The sequence below is a fragment of the Manduca sexta genome, chromosome 10, assembly GCF_014839805.1.
Source record: "Manduca sexta isolate Smith_Timp_Sample1 chromosome 10, JHU_Msex_v1.0, whole genome shotgun sequence".
NCBI classification, from domain to species: Eukaryota; Metazoa; Arthropoda; class Insecta; order Lepidoptera; family Sphingidae; genus Manduca; species Manduca sexta.
The window spans coordinates 7,504,291-7,523,138 of NC_051124.1; the positions used below are offsets into that span (position 1 = coordinate 7,504,291).

At 34.6% G+C, this 18,848-nt stretch overlaps 1 protein-coding gene across 1 annotated transcript; it reads left to right on the top strand.

Moving 5' to 3' along the window:
• The first annotated feature begins 4,832 nt into the window (after positions 1 to 4,832).
• Positions 4,833 to 9,752, top strand: LOC115442709 (protein sister of odd and bowel). Its single transcript, XM_030167846.2, has 2 exons — positions 4,833 to 6,037; positions 8,660 to 9,752. The coding sequence occupies exons 1-2, from the start codon at positions 4,998 to 5,000 to the stop codon at positions 9,033 to 9,035; spliced, it is 1,416 nt and encodes a 471-aa protein (XP_030023706.1). The 5' UTR covers positions 4,833 to 4,997; the 3' UTR covers positions 9,036 to 9,752.
• The last annotated feature ends 9,096 nt before the right edge of the window (positions 9,753 to 18,848 follow it).

Consider the following 18,848-nt stretch of genomic DNA (forward strand, 5'->3'; position numbering starts at 1 on the left):
GAGGACAAATAGCTGGATTAAAGCCAGCCTATGTCACCGAAATAGGCCAGAGTATTGCGTTCCGATGAATCACATCACAGATACAAATAGGGTAATCATGGAGACCTTCGAGAAACTTAAAATCTTTATTTTTTCTACAGGAACGGCAAATCGTGCACCCTACACCTGATGGTACGATGAATGGTGTCTAACAAAATATCGACTGACAAACAATGATAAGCTATCGACAATACACAACGATTGTAGAAAAGTATCTTGTCTACTGACGGAAAGAATAGACAAAATAAACTCCACTTTAACTAGTTACAGATTCTATAGTTAAATTACAAAAGAATTGTGCAAGTGCAAACGCTGCAACGCTTCTCATGTCAATTGTTGCAATTGTCACGCTCTATTGGAGCAGGCAGGCTTTGTTTCTGCCCACCTCGCGTGACCGAAAGCGTGAATGCACTTAGATGCTAATAGTGCTGTGAATAGACTGATTTGATTTAGTTGTATCAAGGTACCATAGTGTAAGCTAATGACTACGCTGCTCGAATAGAGGTTTTTTTAGTAGTTTATTTTATGTTAGTGACTGCACATCGATAGCCTCGGTGGCGTAGTTATACTGCATGCGTGGTACGACAACGTTCTCAGTACCTTAGTACTGGATTCGAATCCCATGTCGGAATTTTTGGGTTTTTGTGTGGGACGGAACACACTTGGCGAAGAGTGGGTGCCCTAGCTATGCCTCTGCATACCCGTTTGGGGATAAATGCGTAATGACGTGAGTGTGTATTTTATATTAAAACACTTTTATACTTATTATTAACTATTCATACTAGTGTATTGATAACATAATTATTAATTCAACCTATTGACTTCGAGTAAGGCGCCAATTGTTATCGGCCGAGCTGACGTTATGGTGTACTCGTCGTCCTCCAGACATTAGTGATCGAGCCTCGCATAAAGAAACAGCTCTAGAACATAATATTTAGTAAAATTGAGAATTGGAAAGCGACAAAGAGTTTTATTTTACAACAATAGCGCTTTCTTAGAAACATTTTAAGGCGGAAATAGAAGAGAGTACTCACAGTTCTTGATGATCGTAATAAGTATTTAGTGCTATTCAGATTAGGTATTTTATATTCAAATTTACCTAGTCAAAATGATCCCCTTCTCTGAAGATAAGCTGGGTTAATGATGGCGAAAATGCAGCTTCCTCCATTAGTCAATATACAGGATTATTTTGACATTGCGTTAATTAATGAAACTATATACTCGTCTTTACCTCTGCTAACATTGTGCCAAAAATCATTCATGAATAAAGAATATTTTCACAAAAAACTCCGGTTTAAGTTGTCTGAGTTTTTTCATCATCTTGTTAAGTGCGAATATGGCGTATGTGTTAATGTATTTGTGACTGAGAGTATGATAAATTCTCTGAGCACTTATAAAATTAAAATTACTTTTTATTATTTAATTTGTTCGAAACTTACACTTATTTATTTTACATTTACGGTTTGAGCATCTTATTTAGTGTTATTTTTAAGAAGATAAGTATATATTTTTATTAAATAACGCAATGTGGAAATGACCCAGTATATTAATAACACAGCACTTAACCTAAATTCAGGGTACTCCTATCGTTAGACATAAGGTCAAAGGTCACATTCACGTCTCGTTTAACATGAGCTCCAAGGTCACTTTCATTTACTGAACAAAATCATATATAGTTTTCCGCTAAACTGCTGGTTGTAGGTAAAGTAGACGGTAGAAGACCACATGGGCGTGCACCTACCCGCTGGTCTGATCAAATAAAAAGTATAACAGTACTTCCTTCTTTTTTAACAAAAGGCATAACACATAACATAATCATTATAAACAATACTTAAACACTAAATTACATTTACACTATATTGTCTTCCTATGCCCTAATTGAAATTAAACAACGGGGACGTATTACCACTTCCCTAGGGAAAGCCGAAGACAGAAGGGCTTGTAAACAGGTCGTCTTCGTCAGGAGGTTTTGACACGGATACGTCCTTCTGCGGTAAAGAATACGATCGAGAAGACAGGAGGGCTTGGAAACAGCCCGCCATCGACTCCATCAAGAGGTTTCAACACGGACACGACCTTCCATGATGAAGAATATGATCAAGAAATTTTCCTCTAAAGTTTGAGAACCTCCGCCTTACGCTGAGTAAACTTGTAAACCGACACTGACTCACTGTTAATATTTATTTTTAATGTCCCCCTTTTGTCTTAAGCGTTGTCCGGTAAACAAATTTTATGGGTCTTCGGCCCTCCCAAACAACATTAATATTTTTAATGTTACAAACATGACAATGCGAATGGAATATAGCTTCGAAATGTTAAAATATTATTAATTAGTATCATAATCTTAATATAATATCTGGCACAGTTAGAATAATGGGTAATTAATTAAATTTTTTGATCATAATAACGTTTTTAAGAGTTTATCTCTGGAGTTCAAATGATTTAATAAAAGTGACTATTATTTGTAATATAACAAAATAAAACATAGAATTGTGTACTAAATATTTTGCAAAAAATATAACACAGAACCTTATAATAGGAATTTGTAGCCAATCTAATAAAGAAAGTACAAAATGATTGTCCCAAAAGTTCATATTATCTGTCATAACAACGAAATACATCATACGTAAAATATTCTTAAGAATATTGACAAAAAAAAAACCTGAACCCCAAATCAATAACCGACATAAGAATGATAGTTTACTGACTAGGAATCCAACCCATCGCACACATATAGAGTTTGTCCAATAAAATATTCTTTCTTAGGAAGATTAAAAAAAAAAAAAAACTAAGTCCCAAATAATAAAGCCCGTCACCCAGAGAATGTTAACTTACTGACTGGAGAATCAAACTTAGCTCACATTATTCTCACACCAAAATTCCATCAAATAACAGAAACATTCAATATAATACTTTTATAGTCGTATATCAATAGTATATCTTAAAAATAATGAGCGTATTCTTAAACAGTTTAAAGAATCCCTAATTATAAGATAAGACGTGTTTTATTTATTGGATCATAACTCTCATATAAAATTTGATTATTTATATCAGCATTTTCCTTCACATTTTATTACAATGTTTCCATGACACATCCACTATCACCGTCGTAAACTATGTCAAGCTATCTTAAATAATTATGTTTTGGACACCTGTTTTGTATTATTTTCTACTACTTTTTAGAATGGGTTAGAGGATTTTTAGTCTTATAGCTTACGTAAGCAACGTTATGTGTAATGCAAAAGCCGATAAAATGTTTTGGACACCTATTTTGTAATATTTTATACTGCTTTTAGAATAGGTTAGAGGATATTTCGTCTTATAGCTTAAGTAAGCAACTTTATATGTAATGCAAAAGCCGATAAAATTTTTTAGACACCTATATTATAATATTTTCTACTGCTTTTAAAATGTGCTAGAGACTTTTCCTCTAATTACGTAAACAACATTATAATGCAAAAGCCGATATAATGAGTCGTGTTACTTAACAGTATCATAACTCAATATAGGAGACATAAAATTAGACATAAGAATTTCGAACAGAAATGTGCACATGGCCAGTACTATTGGCCAATCCCATTAGTAGTAGAGTAACCCTGTACCATCATTATCATCCATTATCAGTGGGATAGTATAGGAATTGGAATTATCAGGAGCGTAGTGCTAATATGAGACTTAGCATTTAATGTAGTATTGCGTGTTATCTATCCTATTTATGGAAATAAATGGTGTTTACTATCATGCAAGTAACATGCTCGTTTTATTTCTTAGTTTTATATAGACATATCTACTGTGATTAATATATTTTCAAATTTTGATAGGAAATTATAATTATTATAGATGTACGTGTGCGAATAGGTATATAAGTTTTTCTGATACCTTAATATTTTTAATTGCATAAATGTATGCTATACGTATAAAGAAGCAATCGACAAGAAATAAACATATGGAGACTAACGTCTGAGCTTATCAGTTTTAAATAAAATTTGGATATGGAATTCAAAAATACATTCTCAAGTTAATTACTTAATTTGATAAAAAACAAGCATAGTAATACAAAACCTTTGATACAATGTGATACAAGAAACCTATAAGCACATAATATTATTATAGATATATTATAAATTAAAAGTACAAAATTCAAATTAAAGTTCTCTCTGGACTAATGAATGCAAAGTTATTAAATCCCAAATATAAATAAACATCAATATCAAGAATATTTTATAAGAGTGTCAAAACACGCGTTAAATTTTCATAAAAACGTATTAAAATTCATTAAAATCATTTAACATTTTATAAAGCTTGTTAGCGCTATATGAGGAACTTCAGTTCAATAACCAAAATTTATGTGTGAACATTAGATATCCGATATAGAAAGCAATGAATATGAATATAAATTCATTAGATAACTGCTCAGATTTTACTTATTAATTATATTAAGTACTTAAAAATATCCAAATGATTATGAGATGAGTAACCTATGCGCATGATTCGAGGGATCTACAAGAGCGCTGGATCGTTTTACGTAGAGCTCGTTGGGGAATTTCGATCGATTATCCATGTAAGCGATGCGCGTGACCCACTGACAAAACAAGCCGATCGTCTCACATTGTTTTCCAATAGCCCGTACCATTCCATTCAGAATCTCATTACACTTGAAAGACGGTACCAACAAATCTGGCGCAACATTCTCATGTACGTGCCTGTCGTTAGGGCAGCGTGAGGTGACCATTACTGTACAAAGAGTTGCCTAAAATAGAGAGCTTTGTGAGGCGGGAAGACAGGCGAGAAGCGCGGTGGGGGCGGGGCGGACGCCGGCCGGCCGGCGGCTCAGTCGCGCCGCGCCGCACAGCCGCCTCGCACGCCGAGCCAGCGTGCCCTGACAGCGCACGCGCACGCGATACTCCCCACCCCTCACGGCACGTGCAGTGAACCCCATGCTACACGCCTGAACCACCATGCAAGAACAAACTTCATCCAGATCGAACAAGACCACGCTCAACTCGTTAGAAAGCGCCATCATCAAACTGAAGAACAATTTGCAGATACAAGACACCAAGACGGACGTGAACGGCTTGTTAGTGGATCCACCGAGCCCGCACGCGGACAAAAACAACGCAAGTAAGAGCTCTACATCTCCCCCGACAAGCATAAACATGTCGATAGCGTCCGCCGCCCTCTTACAAGAGAACATGCTGCAGAGATCGTTACAAGGCGTTGTTATGTCGCTTCAAAACGCTATGATGAATTCGTTACAACAAGCGGCGCTTTTGCCGTCCAACTCGGCCGCCGCCGCCGCTTTGAATCTTCAAGCGCTGGAATCATATTTAACGTTGCAGCGCTTGACGTCTGTGTCGTCTGTAAACAACACGAGTCAACCCAATACATCTGAAAATAGTTCATCATCTAAACAAGATATTTTAAGGATAGCGACGGCAAGTGCAAAGATAAGTGAAATTGACGCGGCCGATACAACTTCGAAAGATTTCTCACCGAAAACGCCTGAAGAATATCCGTTATCCGATGCAATAGCCGCTGATGATGTCGATTTATCCGAGGAAGTTGAGGAAGACCTTGCATTATTGGACAACGAGGATGATTTCACGTTAGAGCAGCATTTGGAATCAACGTCAAAGGGATACGGCTATAGTTCACCACAAAGTCTAGATAATGGATATCCGAGTCTTCTAATGAATGCGATGTACCAACAACAGATGAATGGAAGTCCATCACAAGCGCCTTTATCTCCGCAAGCATCTAACTCGTCTAAATCCACGAACAGTTCGACGTCGTCAAGTAGCAGTATATCTAGTAAACAGAAGACGAGCAGCAGTGGTCCGAGGACAAAGAAACAATTTATTTGCAAGTTTTGTAATCGCCAGTTCACGAAGTCGTACAATCTTCTCATACACGAACGAACCCACACGGACGAGCGGCCTTATTCGTGCGACATTTGCGGGAAAGCTTTCCGACGGCAAGATCACCTTAGAGATCACAGGTGCGTTAGTTTTTATTACACTATTACATAAATGTGTTACCAAAATATATTTCAAATTGTTTTGATGTACTTTTAAGGATGTAACAACAATTTCGTGTTCAAATATCTTTATTTATGTTTGATGTTAAATGATAATGGAATTATCTGATATGCATCATTGATGATTAATTGGTTTGATATGTGCTAAGTAAACTAAATTGCTATTACAGTTAACATATCTACAAAGTATATTCATAAAGCAAGTCACACTTCTTTCTTGTTCAACAATGTAAGCCGGCCAGTGAATTTTAGAGCCTATCAAATAAAAATTTTAACGAGAACATGCGTGTGCCAGTATCTTAATCTTAATGGTCTATTAAAACTGAATGTTCACCTTCAATTATTTAAACTTTATTTTTCATTAATTACTATTTTATGGTCTAATCAAGCAGTTTTTAGTGTACATATGGAATTTTTTGATAAAAACCAATATGATTAATATTGTTACGCTGTCCGTAATTGACGGGTTGAATGCGGCTTTTATGTGATACCTTACAACAGTCAGGCAACATTTGACGAGGTTCACGATTATCATTTTTCAATATCAATAAAATATTTGAATTAAACCCATCGGGTTTCAACGCGAAACGTTACGAGCAACGTTTTGAATAATGGCGTCAGTGTAAAAAACGTTAAAACAAAAAGTATTGCGCATGGGCCGAGCAGATGGTATCGACAAGTGGTTCGTCACGCTCGTAAATTATTTCACAAAACCACCGCTAATTCCATGAGACGATGTTTTAATTTTGGCTTTTCATTTTGTTCCCTTCTTGATTCCCTCGCATTCCTTATAAATCTCGGTGCATACCTTTTTCATATCAAAACATTTATCTTGAATAAAACACAGGTACAATACGCTGGAATAAGTTGTAGGTACGTGACCGTTACAAGAATTCGAATTCCGAACGTGACAGTTTCCGAATCAAACACAATAAATATGATAATAGAATTACAACAGCTCTCAATCTATTCCCGGAGTTATCTGCCCGGGATCCCCACCCAAACTGTGGTGAGGTGTTGAATTCTTAACACCTGTCTCTGGGCGATTTCTTTCCAAATCACCGTATCTCTGTAGCAATAAAATAAATTTCGTGTAGACGCCGGAGGGTTAACCCGAGCCGGGGCCGGCCGCGCCTGTCGATGTTCAATCGATGTCCGTTGACACGATACATTATAATGGACCCGAGCGGGCCTTCGACGGGTTTTAACAAAGCACGTGGTGATCCTGACGTGAGGATTAATATGGATGACAAAAAATACAAAAAACAAACTTTAAGAAATCTCCCTCGAATACAAAATCAAGTTTCAGTGTTCGAGAATTTTTTGTTTAGATCGCTCGGATAATGGAATCAAATTAATTCGTTGCTTGTTTAGTGATTATTGTATGGCTAATTTACGTGTTAAGCACAGATCTGTAGATAGAAGCGTGACGATTATCAGCGCGATTAGAAGTGTGTGAACATGCATTTGGTTTGTTTAATTAGTGGAGTGGTGCTGGCGTGTTTACTGGTTAGGCCTAACTCGCGCACGTCACGGCACGTTTGGAAGCGCCGACCGAATCACCGCTTCAAACTCGTGTTTTAATATTGAAATTATTATTTCATTCATCATCCGTTAGTTTATCGTCGGCGATCTAATGTCAACGATTATTACACGTATTACGTTACCCTGTAGATCGAGCGCATCGTAATTTTCTTGCCTCGAGTATGTTTGTTTATTTCATACTGAATATGGTTATGGAATCGAAACAGCGCTCTCGTGTTATTATTGATTACACGTTTCCCGGTGTGTTAATTATACGTTGTAGACATAATTTAAAATTAGTTGTATCATCAATATTTTTAAGAAACGTGCCAGATGTTTTAGTTTTGTTGCGGAGGCGTGCGTCGTGCGCGGTTAAAATATTTTAAGTTTAAAGAGGACTACATTCTTGGTCAATTTAGTATGCTGACGTATGTTTATTCCAAAAGGGGTTTTAGGGAGGAGTTCATTTGGTTTTCCTTAGATAAGCGTGGTGGTAACGATGCTTATTAGTTTATAATTAAATCCACAGGGATAGATAACAAGGTTCCCAATTCGCACATAAATAAAAACATCAATAAAGGTATTTCAATCGCACCTACGTAGGCACGAACCTGAGAATTTAATAAAATTAAAGCTAAAAATGAGCGAGTATGTAAATTTATTGGATGTGTCCCGAGGCACCTTGTTTGTTCCCGTCCGAGGCACAAGACACACGCGAGTGCCAATGTTTTGGCGCCGGCAGACATGCCTTATTTACAGACCCTTCACACCTTGGGATAATATGTTCAAATAGCTGACACCATTTGTTACAGATACTTTTTAAACGTGATGAGTTAAGATGTTAAATATTTCACGTTTTACGATGAATATGAATAGGCTTGTGGCTTTCTTTACTTATAAAGTTTTAGGACGCTAAATAATAAGGCCATAGATTTAATAAATATGTTATTTCTAATGATGAACGTTAAACAAGCCAATAATTTTTAAAACAGAATCAAAGACTTACCAACCATTGATGCAGAAATAACTTGGAATAACAAAAAAATATCTTCTTTACAGGTACATACATTCGAAAGAGAAACCGTTTAAATGTTTGGAATGTGGCAAAGGATTCTGTCAGTCAAGAACATTGGCAGTCCACAAAATACTACATATGGAAGAATCTCCCCACAAATGTCCTGTCTGCAGTAGAAGTTTCAACCAAAGGTCAAATCTCAAGACCCACCTACTCACACATACAGACATCAAGCCGTATAACTGTTCCTCATGCGGAAAGGTTTTTAGAAGAAACTGCGACCTTAGAAGGCACAGTCTGACACATAACTTAGTCGGAATATCTTCAGTCAACACCTCACCCAGTGGAAGTAATGGGAAGAGTCCGTTACTAAATCCAAACTTTCCTATCGATAATCTAGATACAGAAGATGAAAATTAGCAAGATAGTGCTGTTAATAGTATGAAAAGACTGATTTTAACTCCTATAAGACGGTGCCTTTTAGTTTAAGATAAATTGTTTTGTGGTTTATGTGGAGTGACGATTCTCTTTAAGCAAAGCTGTATCTCAATTGTTTAAAGCCTCCGTTTTAATGAAATGGACTGTAATCCCACCACTGTTGGTGCAATTTGGGTTGGTGATTCACCATTGCCATGTTTGTTGGTCGGCAAAATGCATCACAGATCGATGTTGACTTGATATCCTAAAACTTATAGTTGGTATCTGTTATACCCCAAGTGAGGAATTTCAGTACGATTTGCCAGATCATGCCAAAAAGGCAAATTATGAAATGAGTGTATAAATAAATTTGCCATATAGAATATAGACCACTCTTCGTTCAGACGACGAAATTATATTTGTAAATGATTTGAAATTTGATATAAAACTTACGAGATTGTTAGATTCAATTAGTATTATTATGTTTAATGTTTCTTTTAATTCTTGTAAATTTTCTGATCTCATTTTTGTGTTTGTATATAAATATAAATTAATACTCTAAGTCAGCGATATACTCCGTCCAGTGTCGTGTATAGATGTTGTATAACTGATGGGAACTGAAATTTCTACTTTCAGAGATCGTTTGTTGGGGATGCAGAATTGTATTATCCAAGATCTTGTTTAGATGTTAGAAATATTAATTAAATCATTGGATCTGAAGATGTTTGCTTTTTTAATTATCTATGTAGGCTTTAGATTAAAATCCTAATGGTTATTGACGACGACCTCAAAAACAACATTGCTAACTACTAGAGACTTAACCCATATTTTAATTCAGAAATCTGGATCAAACAACTACTTTACCACGATTGTTAAATGCCACTCGAATTCTAATAACACGAATTTTCCTGCTGATTAAAAACTGGGTACCTGAATTGAAATAATCAACCATTTCTAAACATGTCTTCATGTTTCGATATATTGACAATGAATCTTATAAACATGTTTGTTCCAACCACACTGACGAAACCCTAATCAAAAGATAAAAAGGATTAAAGTGCTTAACATTAATTATATGGACTATATAAATGCTAAAATAATAGATTTATAATAAAATCGAACATGTTTTATTAATTTTTAACAATTAAATTTAAAACCGCATGGGAAATTACTAAAAACGATAGCTTCAGTGGATGATGCGTTAACTTCAAGTTCATCTTAAAAAGTAAAGTACAAGTAATTATTACAGATTTATTTATTATATTATCAATGTTTAATCAGTGGATAAGAAAGCATTTTTTTGTTTATTTAACAATTTTCCATAAAATACAATTATGATAAACTTGAGTAAAACTTGATCAAATGAAACACGAGCTTATAAGTACACTGATAAGACACTTATTGCAATAAAAATAATACTTCCAATTTATTAATTTATATTAAAAACACAAGCATACCCCTCATGTGGACCTCCACGTCGACAATACTCACTATTATGAACTAACCATGAACACCTACCTTGAGAAATTGTGAATAGGTGCCAGTAGTGAGAATCCGTTAATATAGGAGATTTATCGATCTTCCAGCAAACTTACTATAATTAAAATGAGTTTTTTTTTCAGTAACCAACACTTTTGTTATTTTATTATTTGAGATTGATTCCTTTAATCAAGTACTAGCTTTCGCCCGAGGGTCCACACACGTAGAAAAGTTTAAACGGGATAAATATTTTCCCCGGATAAAAAGTAGCCTCGGGAGCTTCTCAAAATGAAAAATAATATCAAAATCGATTTAGCAGTTCCTGGGTATTTTCAGTCAACAATAAATTTATTCAATTTGAAATATGTCACCACGATTAATAAATCTGAGCTGATGAATATTTTGCTGACAAAATATTACATGGTTAAAGATGCAACGTTACCGAAAAACATAAGGTTACCATGATTTGTAAATGAACTGCCTCTGTGTGAATAGCATCCGTATTAATTAGATTTTCGGAAATTTCGATGTAGTATGAGAATTTTCTATAACTTAGCACAGGCAAGGTTAAAAGCAAGTCACAAAGATGTAGATAATAACAAATTTATTCCAAAAAATATGTCTTACCCATAGGCGTTGATAGTGTTACACCTCTTGTAATACGTTCCGACTATTCAGGTTCCGGGGTCAATCTGTACGTATCCTGAAAGACGCCGGCATAATAACGACGAGGGAGACTCATTAGTTATAAAATTAGATTACACCTTACTTTTCCGAACATTGCAGTCGGTGTCGTGGCCCATGTAGGAAAAATTGGTGCGTATTTATTAATACCTTATGAACGTATTCATAATGCTAATTCTACTTATATTTTCATTACACATCGTAAGGTGTAATGCAAATATAAGTAGAATTAGCAAGATTGAGTACATTGTTACTGTAATTTAATATAATACACACACATACAAACACATACTCACGGCTTTTATCCCCGAAGGGATAGGTAGATGCGCAACTCATGCACCCACTTTCCGCCGTGCGTATTCCGTCCCATGATGTGATGAAGAGCGGCTATCGTACACCGGGATCATATCCCAGACTCCGGACAGATACTGAGTAGCAAAAACCCAATATCAAAAATCTAGTATACACAACCCTTAGCGTATTCTTACGTATCCAGATCCAAATGAAAACTGAACTAGTTAAGATCTTCAACTATCGAACTGCAATTCTGAGAACAGATGCTCAAACGTACAATGACACGGATTAATACCATATAAAAGTGATAATTACGAAGGTCACACAAAAAAGGCGAGACGACGCATAGCTATCGACAACAAAAGACGACTACTGAGCTTGAAAAATCGATTCAATTCAAGAATCGACGCAACGCTGCGATTATTCATACAAATAAAAAGTCACCATTGTAGAATAAGTTCAACACAAAGGTTCTTAAGAGTGTATCAAAATGACATAAAGCTCGATTCTTTTCAAACACGTTTATAATGGGCCACGAGAGGTTTTTTTTTTCATTTCGTAACATTTTCGAAATGGATGACGTGTTAAAAAGGTAACAAATTGTGTGCGTCTACGTTTGGGCGCTTCGTATCTTGTTTCTGGAACGCAACCGTCATATATTACGTCAATTTGTATTCTAAATTCAAATTGAGAACTCGTGATTGGTTGCGTTCGCGTTGTTCGATTGTCATGTACGTCATCGCATTTTAATAATAGTTATTGTGTAAGTACATAAAGAAAACAATACACAAAAAAAGAAAAAGATATATTCTAAATTTAAAAATATCAATAAGTATGATAACAACCAAACTTTATACTTTTTTATATCATGGTATTTTAATTATGTATCCCAAAGTATGAAAAAATACTGACATAAGACTTGGCTAGCAAAATTTTAATACAATCTTATTGGATAAGGATAAATAGATAATTTTATTAAAATAGCCGCATAAAATTATAAAATTTAAATTCCCTCCCCTATAATTAACTATATATAAAAGTAATGTCGAATACGAACAATGGCGTCAAAGTAACGTTCCATTACTATGACAACATAATAATGGTTTACAAAAATTTTAAATAAGGACCGTATACACTTAAATAACATAGTGATCTGGGTTCCCGCTGGGCTGAACAGTTACCGCCTTTTCTTTTTTTTCGCGCGACATTGTCATCGACACCGAAATTACTCTGCCACAAAGGATTATGTTTGGAATCGAAGGTGTTTGAAAAATATTTGCTTTTTGGTGTTTCGAGTGTGCATTTAGTGGCGGCTTTATTCGCAACGACCACACACACGGGACGATTTCGTTTTAGAATTCCGTTTGGAGTTGGAATGGTTTTGATTTTTTATAGCGTTTTTGTACTTCATATTCCAAATATAAAAGATACAACGAAGAAGAAATTCCGTGTATGCATTGAATATGTATACATAATATGCAAAAAAATTAGGAATTTTATGAAAGGGCACCTTTGTCGTCAATGCCATATCCTGCAAATGATAAGCCCTACCATATACCTTAATATATCGCATCTTTAGAATTACAATGACGCTTGTACTAAAAACCGTTAAATTGTCTTTATAATCCACATTTGAAAAGTGACAAACTATCGAATGCAATATCGACTTTCGATAATTACTCGAAACGATATAGAAATGTCAAGTCTACTAGTTCCCATGACATAATCATTCGTATAAAAGTTATATTATTACATTTAAAACATTCTAAAAAAATCCTACTGAACCCAAACTATAATTTCCAACGGCAGAACTCCACGCGCACATATTTTTTTTTATGTTTTTCCTTTGGCTGTGAAATTGTATAAGATGTTTTGACAATGAGTGCGGAACGTGAGCTCAGAACGTTTCGTATTTTAAGCTTGAGACGTGTTAGTCGTGTACTTGTACGCAAACTTAAAGATATGGTTTATAAAACTATAGAAACCAAGCCTTGCGATGATTCTAAAAAATATGTTATAGATATATTAATAATTAGTTACTATCTTAAGATGTATAATTATACAAAAAAAAAATATATAAAAATCATAACTTGACCTGCCTGATATTATGTACGAATGTTCCTCCTTATGAAGTATGTATTATACGAAAAAAATTCTAACTCCTATGCTTTGATTTTGATTGTATTATGTAGCCTAGTTACAAATTTCAAAATAATTAAATTCCATAATTTGCAATTAAATTCCTCCCATAAACCTGCAATGACTTAAAGATAATATTGTAAAGTCGTCTCTTCTAGTTGTGGTAGGTAGAGTAAACAGCAAAAGACCTAGAGGCTGATCATCTACCCGATGGTCTGACACCATCAGAGAGGTCATAGAAATCCCAATTACGGATGCTCTGCAACTCGCACAAGACTAGGTGGAGTGGAAGCAGCTTGTCAGCGCCACCACCAAGGCTTAACAAAGCGGGCACGACCTTCAGTCATGAAGAAAACGATAAAGAAGAAGATATTAGAGCCACATCATCCGTATTATCTATTAGGTCAGCTTAACTGACTTAGAACCAGACTTACGAAAATCCTCATTAATGGTGACAGCTGTGCTAAAGCCTTTTCTTGTAGTCACTTATCTCTTAAACAAAAATCCGGCTACATACGTATCATACATATGTCCATTTCTGCCACCAAGACTGGCATACAGTTTACCCAATATCATAACCGGACATTATATGACTTAAGCGGTGATAGCCTAGTTGTGAGTGGAACGGACTGCCGAGACAAATGTCCCCAGGTTCAAAACCAAAGGGTACACATCTCTACACTTTTCTTAATGCGTGCACATTTGTGAATTATCGCTTTAACGGTAAATGAAAACATCGTGAAGAAACTTACATACCTGAGAAGTTGTCTATAGAAATTTTGAGGGTGTGTGAAGTTTACCAATGCGCACCAGGCCAGTATGGTGGACTAAGGCCTATTCCCTCTCAGTAGTAGAGGAGGCCCGTGCCCAGCAGTGTGACAATATAATATAGCGCTGATATTATTATAATAAGACTTAAAATATCTTAGTTAGGGCAATGCGCTCATGGCAATGACTTATAACCTAAAGTGCGGGTAATATTGTTATTGTTAGATAGTCGTAACAAGTCAGTCGTAATTATCGAAAACGAGCAAGTATTAATTGATATTTTATAAGTGACCCTCTGAATATACCTCCGTACGTCAATTGTCTCTTATGTGGCCCGCGAATGTAGTACAAAGTGTTGATTTTTATTTAAATGTTCGATTTCATTTATAGTGCAGTAAAACAGGGCGTTATCGCCTCCATAGGAATTACGTTGACAATTGTGATTGCGAATGCTATTCGTGCGCGAGCGTCGACATTAATGCAACTTGTGCGTGGAGATTAAATAACGTAGAGCGGACACTTTGTTCATGTGTTTAAAGCATTTATATGTATTTTGGTTACAAGTATAAATTAATGAGTAGTGTTTAGCATATAATTATATAAAATATTGATTCTATACAATGTTTTTTTAAGTTGCCAAGATTATATTAAAAAAATATGTTATATTAATTTATTTTTTTAAATATATTGACTAGTCGGTCTCTTTAGATTTACTGAAAACATCGACATATTTCTTTTCACCACATATGGTTTGAAAGATTAGAAATACTCAATAGTTAATAAACTTATTTTATATATACGATTGCATAATATACATTAAAATATCCAACCTATACCTTCTACAACCGATAATATTTGCCAATCTATCGTATCGCAAGCGACAGTGACGTCACGATAACGATAGGAGCCTCACACGATGGAACCGTCTCCATTTACATCACGTTATTACTCTTTAACACTTTAACATCATGAGTTACTATACTACCAGCGAATATTGCTTATTGTTAAGACGTTGAACGGCCATTTTAGTTTAAGCATTATATCTATATCTAGAATATTCTTTCTGATTTTTTATTTATTGTAAGTTACGTTGGGTTTTGAAGTCACCTGATAATAGCTAATTTTAATCGCCCATGAACACCCATAGAACTAAAAGTATCCTAGATACCTTACCTTTACAAGGATAATGAAGGATCAGGGATTAGTTACTTCCGCAAAAATCCAACTGAAGTATAAGGCTGTTTCTCCATTGATTTTTTACTAAAACAGCGGGAATAAGGTAATCAAGTCTGGCCATTTTATCAAAAGATTAAACTTGGACCATGCCAACTCCATAATTTCCAATTTTCTTCATTATTATTACTGTGAAAATTTATGAATCGTTACAAAGAACATTGTTAAGGAAAGTACTTAAGTGATATTCTAAATAACTATACCTACTTGGGCTTTTATTGTAAATGCTATAAACAATTCGTTTCTATCTAGTGTGTTCTGATCGCTCCTCATATCTTATTCACAAAACGCTTTGAGGGTAGAGTAATATTTTCAAATAGGTAACAAATAGTAACCTACCTATTAAAAGTGAATGAAACAGACGATGTTATATTATGCTATCTATATTATCTATTGCGACATGAAATTAATTACAACTTTATATTATAGTCTACGAGGTCTTTTATCCTATACATTATATAATATTGATAAATAAAAGTTTATCAAAAATAAATGGGTAGGTATGCAAACAGTTCAGTATGCAATCACTGTATTTGTTAAAGTACCCTATATTCCCTAATCACGATATAAACATATTCATGATAATACCCATCGAAATTAAGTATCTGTATCAGTAAATACCTATGTGTTGAGTATTGAACTATTATAATTTATGTCCATTCCAATGTCTTTGTATCAGTGCATTTACTAAGAGATTTTGCACTGTTATTATTTCTGGACTTTATTGGAGCCATAACCTAATAAATAACCGGAAAATACATTGTATTTAATTTAATTAAGTTTTGAATGCGGTCTCTATATTATTACAGATTAGAGAGCGTAAAAAAGAACAACTAACATCCAAAGGTACGAATTTTTGAAAATTATATTCAACAGATGGTTATAGACATGTCGGTTCTGCAACATATTCTTTGCCGATTCTGCTATCGTAGCGACAGTAATGTCACGATAGCTCGATACGGGCCGCACACGACGTTCGGCCTCTCGCCACTCTTTATATTATAATGATTGCTCTTTGATATTTTTACGCGTGTATTGAGAAGTTACGTTTGTGTTAAACGGTTCGAATAATGATATGGCCAGTTTGTTTTGTATTTTACTTTGTGTTGATTTATTAATAGATTTGTAGAATAAAATATGTTGGAATGAGAATAGCTGTTTGTCTATATGTTTTGCTATATTTTTCATTGTAGTAAAAGGAAAGTATGTTACCTTTGAAGGTACAAATATAGGCAAAGATTAATGTCGAAATAGTAAGTTTATCTCGAATTAGGATCGTTTTAATATAAATAAAAATAGAGCAAAATTTTAATATATACCTACACTTTTAAATATATTTTACATTATTTTATTCCGATTTAGACCTACCAATAAAGGTATACATTACTCGAAACCCAACAAAACCGAAACAAGCATAACTTACAATATACGCGAGGGTATACAATTTAAACAACCTCAAACCGTTGAAATCTTATACTTGAATAAAACCACGTAATAAAAAGTATTGAAAGTTTTTAAAACATCCGAACTCTATTATCTGTAATGCGATACTCGTCGAAATCTCAGCAGTGGGCGGTGGGAGGGGCCTAAACACCCCCCTCCCATGGGGGGCGATGCTCGCCTCTCATTGGTCGAATGGGAGCCCTACTAATTCTGCGATCGAAGAATGCAATTGAATTCAAGTCTTTAGTATTATTGAAAGTAGTGTAATAGTTCTATCAAACGATAGAAAAGTACTTTGAAAGTATGAATTAAAAAACACTAACAGTTTCCATAAACTCACATGTTATGCATAACATAGCTCATTATAATACATGAATATTTGGCAGGCTTTAATAAATTAATTCTGTAAATAAATATCTCTATTTCACAGAGGCAAGGGCTGAAATATTCCAAAGTAAAACCTTACACCATATAGTATAAGTACTAATTTGCATAAATATGGTCTGCAAATCGTTCTAGTGATAATTAGATTTTACATAAAAAACGAAAGAGAAGTCGGCAGGAATCACGTTATATGGAGCCTTCGCCACAGATACTTCATTTGTTTTAGAAGAAATTTTAATCATAACGTAGCATTCATGAAGATTTATTAAATGAGTTCACAGTTTAGTATATTGCTTCCAAGACCTATTTGAACTATCATTGTAGTATCTAGTTACGTTAAACATGCATTAAACTCGTCTTGTTACATGTGACTTAACTGGTAATATGTGGATGAAATTAATTCTTGTAAATCCTTGAAAAGGCCAAAGGTGGGATGCTTTGGGTGACCGTCTCGGTGGCGTAGTTGTTGATCGGGCAAAGAGATATTGGGTTCTACTTAGTATCAGAGTTTGGTATTTGTGCCCCATTTGGCGATAGGCTAGCCCGCTATCACATCAAACCGAATACGCAAAAGAAACAGTGCACCAGTTGCGCGTTTACCTAAACCATTCAAGGATTCAAGATGTGTGTGTTTTGTATGAATTTATAATTAAGCATACTATTTGTTAGCATGTTAACTCGATATAATTACGGGAAATGTGAAAACAAATATTGTAAACAGATGAATACAAAATTGCATTTTATCTCGGAATAATTTGCCGACGGTCGACCTCATTTCTATAATTTTGGATATCGCGATATACAAAGAACTATTTGGGTCTCTCTCAAAAGCATTGGGAATTACCATTTCCTTCTGAAATATACAATAAGGCGCAATAATAATTTTGCCAAATATAGTTTTCAAACACGTTGTCATTTACACGATGCTGACTTACTTATTTGAATTGGAAAATATAAGTTCTCATACTACGTCTATAAATTCATAATTATACAAATGTCTATATTTTATTATTAGATTTAGATTGTACTACATTGTTTTAACCAAACTTTTAATGTAATCATAAATAAAGGAAACATCTGTGAAACTATTTCAAATTTCGGTATACTCTTTTATATTTTCCATAGAAAAAAATTAAACATACCTTGTATTTTACCATATATTCATACTTTATATACTATATACTTACTAGATCCCATATTATGTAGACCTGTGCTAATTATTTTATGTAAAAAAAGCGCATAGCTAGTTTAAATACATAACAAATTAATACCTAATGGAGTAAATCCGCCGCGGATCGACATAAAGGCTTTTTGGACTGTAGCCTTTGACACCGTAGAATTATAGGTCCAAGTTAGACAGTGGACACTATAAGTACCAAATTAAAAAAACGT